Source organism: Lolium perenne, chromosome 7 (genome assembly GCF_019359855.2).
Source record: "Lolium perenne isolate Kyuss_39 chromosome 7, Kyuss_2.0, whole genome shotgun sequence".
NCBI lineage: Eukaryota > Viridiplantae > Streptophyta > Magnoliopsida > Poales > Poaceae > Lolium > Lolium perenne.
The window spans coordinates 196,283,120-196,288,343 of NC_067250.2; the positions used below are offsets into that span (position 1 = coordinate 196,283,120).

General features: G+C 56.6%; 1 protein-coding gene across 1 annotated transcript; it reads left to right on the top strand.

Moving 5' to 3' along the window:
• Nucleotides 1-858: 858 nt before the first annotated feature.
• LOC127315667 (ACT domain-containing protein ACR8-like) lies at nt 859-2,221 on the top strand. Its single transcript, XM_051346138.2, has 3 exons — nt 859-866; nt 1,426-1,562; nt 1,648-2,221. The coding sequence occupies exons 1-3, from the start codon at nt 859-861 to the stop codon at nt 2,103-2,105; spliced, it is 603 nt and encodes a 200-aa protein (XP_051202098.1). The 3' UTR covers nt 2,106-2,221.
• Nucleotides 2,222-5,224: the final 3,003 nt, after the last annotated feature.

Sequence of the window (5,224 nt, forward strand, 5' to 3'; positions counted from 1 at the left end):
CAAGGGCCTGTGGCACGGGCGGTGGAGTAGGAGGCACATGAGCAGTGGGGTGCGGCGGACAAGAGACCTCGCCGGTAAGAACACCCCACAGCCGAAGACCACGCATGTGAATCCGCATAAAGGCAGCAAACTCCCCATAGTTGGTACCATCAAAAATCACTAGGCACCGAGGAATACTGACATAGCCAGATGCGGAGGACGCCATTTTTTTTAGGCCTGGATCTGATCTGGACAGACCCGCAGCAGCCCGTGCGTGGTCAAGAAAACCACGACACACCAGGTCGGGCCAGTGGTGGCCGGAGGCGGCACGGCGGCGACCGGTGCAGGCCAGGGGAGGCGCGGCGGTGGCCGGAGCCAGCGCGGCGACGGCCGGAGCGAGGCGGGCCGGGGGCGCACGGCGGCGACCAGATCGAGGCCAGCCGGGGAGGCGCGGCGTCGGCCAGATCAAGGCGGGCCGGGGGCGGCGCAGCGGCGGCCGGATCGAGGCCAACCGAGGGCGGCACGGCGGTGGCCGGATCAAGGCGGGACGGGGGCGGCGCGGCGGCGGCCGGATCGAGGCCAGCCGGGGGCGGCACGGCGGTGGCCGGATCGAGGCGAGCCGGATCGGGATCCCGATTTGGAGCTCGAAAAACGGACGAAAAAGGGGGAAATTACTTGGAAAAGGACTCGATCCCGATGAGATCGGGAGAGGAAAAGAAAAGTGGAGCAGCGGCGGCCGGAAAGATCATCGGCGGCGGTACGGATCGAGCACGGAGTTGCAACGTGCAAAGAGCTAGACCATGAGCTCTGATACCATGTTAGAGAATAGCAACTAGTATTCACAGAGGGCCATAGGCCAGTACATGTACATGTGTGACAATGTGCAGGTAAGCCCCTCATACACTGGGGAATAACGGAAAAGGAACTATACAACTCTAACAAGAATATTATCTGTGCAACTCCGGCTGAAGCAACAACTCTTTTGAAAGGACTGGAGTTTGTAGAGCAGATTGGGTGCTCGGCGGCTACAACTGAATCTTTATTCACTTGAATTGATACAAGCATGCTCGGGTGTAACAGAAATATGCAGTCCATACACAGTAGCTTATTGTTTGCAGAAAGCATGTACTATGCGTGAGGTTTCATTTATACACTGCTTGTAAGAGAAGCAGATCATTTAGCTAGTCATGCTTTTTGAACTGAAGAGGTGTTGGTCAGGTTGCAAGCGGGGCGGGTTGCGGCTGGCCGCTACAAAGCATCACGGGACAGCTCCGCGCCTGCGGACGCTGGCGGCTTACCGCGACATACCGCTAGAATTAGCGCGGACAGTGCGGCAGGAGTGCAGCGCCCGCATCATCCCGCAAACGCACGCGCTGATCGAGCCGTCTCGCTAGCTAGCTCTATGCTGGAACGTTTTCCGCTCGTATGTCACACATTGCCTAGCAGAAAAGAAAAGAAAGCGCAGCGTGCGGAAGCACGACGTGCTGCAGTGCTGGTGGAGGCGGTGGCCGCGCTCTCCGACCACGGCGTCTGCGTCCGGAAGTGCTACATCTCCTCCGACGATGGCCTCAGGTTCATTGGACGTCCTCCACGTCGCCGATGGGCTGCTCGCACGCCTCGAATCCGCGCTCTCCCCGCCGCCGCCTTGGCCGCCAACGCGTTTCTGAGGGCGTGCGACAACGCCGGCCAAGGAGAGGAGGCTCTGCGTGCTTGAGCTCGTCGGCGACGACCGCCCGGGACTCCAATCCGAGGTGTTCGCCGTGCTGCACGACCTGCGCTGCGGCACCGTCGATGCCAGGGCGTGGACACACGGCGGTCGCGTCGCCGCGCTGGTCTTCGTTCGCGAAGAGGACACTGGCGCGCCCATCCACGAGCCATCCCGGATCAGGCGCATCGAGTCCCGCCTCCGGCACGTCCTCCGCGGCGGTGCGCGCGGCGTCAGGACGGTCCTGGTTGACGCGGCGGCGGTGCGCAACCTGGACCGGCGGCTCCACCAGCTGCTTAACGAGGACGTGGAGCCCGGCAGGCGCGCTCCCGCGGAGGAGCCTGCGTCGATAGCGGCCGTGAGCTGCCGTGACCGGCCGAAGCTGCTGTTCACGGTTCACCAAGAGGAGGTGGGGCATTAGCGAGGAGGGAGGCGGCGTCCGGGGCAACGAGGCCACGAGGGACTATTTGCGGGACTCTGCGGTTCTGCGGGATGGCCGGTAGACAACGCGGCCTGACCGCTTCGGCCCGCTCAAACAACGCGGTCAGCCTAGCGGTACCGCTCGGGCCTTTTTTGCGGGGCGGCGTAGCGGCCTAGCGGGACATCCCGCACCGCTTGCAACCTGAGGTGTTGGGTTGGGAAGGAGATTCCACTAGATTCATATAGTCATCAACTTCACTTTGATAGTAAAGATTGAGGGAGAGCTCTTTGTTCGGTAAGCCGACATAAAAAAGTATGTTACCCAAGCATTGATATACACACATAAGTGAATGGTAGTACATATCTATACAGATTAACTAATTCTGCTATACGCCTATACCGTTTAACCAAAGTGGCTATCGGGCACATAATTGGTTTTGCAAGAGTCAATGCAAACGGAAACCAATAATCCGTAGCTCATCACTGTAGTAAGCCGCCATGTAAAGTATCATGTGCTGCGAAGGCAAAGAGTGCTACATTAAGAGCAAGAACATATAAATATGATCGTCTTACTCTCGGTTTCGTTACTAGTGCTCCTATGCATCCGTTGCTCTTATGAAGATACACACTGGGTCTGTCTCTCTGCTTTGCAAATGGAAGCTCCATGAAATTTGATGAGAGAGACAATCATTTTAGACTTGGAGCAGTGCGAACTACATAAGCCAGTTGTTGAACACCAACTGAAACAAGTTTGTATTCAGCTTCCTCTAACATCTTACAAAAAAAGGTGAATCGTACGAAGATATGACATCTCTTGCTACTGAACCGTGTTGCAGCATTTTATAAATATAAATATTCGCAATGGCTATCGAATATGGTTGATTTTTACCACCTATGCAGGAACTGCTCATTTATAGGATATTGTTCATGATAGTTGTGTGGGATTGATCATGGTAATTGTGTAGCAAAGTGTGGTTTCGATTTTCAGGAGTCATGCGTTCGGTGAAGGATCTGAAACAACGCGTGGAATGAATGAATTGTAGTAGTACTAGTTAAAGGACATTTACCGGCCTCCCCTCTCCCTCCCATGTCGCCCCCACGTGGCGAGGGGGGGCTAGATCCCGCCGCCGATGGGACTCTCCCCTCCCCCTCCTCCCTCGCTGCTCCCCGAGGGCGCGGCCAGGCAAAGCCTAGTTGGCGCCGGCGCCGGCGAAGCCTTCTCGTTCCCTTGCTTGCTAGGGTGGGCGCGGGGAGCACCCTCCGGGTCAGGGCGTGGAGCGGCCGCTGGGTGTCGCGGCATGATGGCGCTCAGGCTTATCCCGCTGCATCGACGTCATGAGCAGCGGGGTGGTGGTGGTGCGCCTCGGATGTCGACAACGTCAGTGTATCTGGCCGGTGCAGGTCGTGGGCAGCGAGGGATGTGGTTGGCCGCCTTTGCAGCAGCTGGTGGAGGTGGCGTCATGGTGGTGGGTTGTCGACCGACCTCTACGGAAGAAGGAGGGGAGGCTCGATGATAGGCTGGTGTGCTTGGAGGCCGGCGGCGCGCTGTGTGGACGTATTGTGCTCGCTACAGGCTGGATCTAGGCCAAGAGGGCCTAGATCTTCCGGTGGCGGCGTGACGGTGTCTTCCGGGGGTGTTGGCCACTAAGAGGCGGCGATGGTGGCTCAAGACTGCGACAACGTGGGCTGGTGGGCGACAAGCTGGTGGTGACATGATCCTGCATCGGGGTGGGACGGTGCAGGTTGCCGGACAACGGTGAAGAGGAGGCGGTGGCTACGGCGAGCTTGCGGGCTGGATCCGAGCCAGGCGGGCCTGGAACTGGCAGTGCTTTACATGCCTTGTTGGGCCCGAGCTTCGTAAGCCAATCTATGTATGTTTTGTCCATCGACCTGAGGCTGGCATACCCTACCACCTTCACGTTTGGGCCTCATAGGGCGTCTAGGCCAGGGATCTCCGGGTGTTGGTGGTAGTGGGGTTCGGGAGAGTGTCGCCATTCCTTCTTGGGAAGAAGCGTAATCAGGGCCTGTTGAGCTTTGCAAAGCCATGTACACGACCAAGACGAACTGCCTTGAAAATGTTCATAAGGTCAACCTTGATCGTAGGCCAGCATGCTTTCAGAAAGGTGCCAGTGAACCCATCTAGACCAGGCGATCTGTCCCCTGCCATGTCTTTGATGGCCGCCCAGACCTCCTCTTCCTCGAATTCGGCGTCAAGAGATGAAAGGTCATGCCTAGGGACTCCAATGGCTTCGAAATTGATTGTGAATTCACGACCAGAAGTCGCGCTGAAGAGTTGTTCATAATGATCAGCACAAGCCTACTCAATGCTCGACTGTTCGACCAAAATTTCGTTGTTGTGTAAAATCTGAGGAATGTAATTCTTCCGTCGACGATGATTGGTATGCAGGTGAAAGAATTTAGTGTTGGCTTTGCCCTCCGCGATCGCTTGCTAGCAATGATGCGCTGCGGAGAGCAAAGACCCAAATATTTTCTTTTCAACTCTCGTCTGAATCAGGCTTCTAGTGGGCTCAATTGCCGGCATTCCTGGCCGTGTCAAAGCGGAGGATAAGTTCTTTTGCCCATTCGATCTGCAGCCTGATATTGCCCACTTTCATGTCGCTCTAGGATTTTAACCTCCGGCCCAGGTTCCTTAGTTTGTGATCCAGGATGGTGATAGGGTTGCCATGCGCGGTTCAGCCCAAGCCGCTTGAACGGTTTCTTGGAATCCGGGTATCTGGGGCAGAAAGACTCAAAGTGGAAACACCTGTGTTGCGGGGAGGAGAGCTCCGTGTGCAGAAGAAGTGGGCAGTGATCACTCATGAGCGTGGCGGTGCATGTTAGGAAGCAGTTGGGATGACCAGCCTCCCAGTCAACCGAGCAGAAGACACGATCCAGACGCTCAAGAGTAGGGGATTTCGCTCATTCGACCAAATGTAACGACGACCATGAAGTGGGAGCTCCCGAAGCTCAAGATCATTAATGGCTCGGCGGAATCGTCCCATGACTCGGTGTGAGACATTGGGGTTGTTTTTATCGCATGCCTGATAAATCATGTTAAATCTCTCATCACAACCCAGCCCCCATTATGAGTTGCACGAATGTCACGCAGCTCGTCGAGGA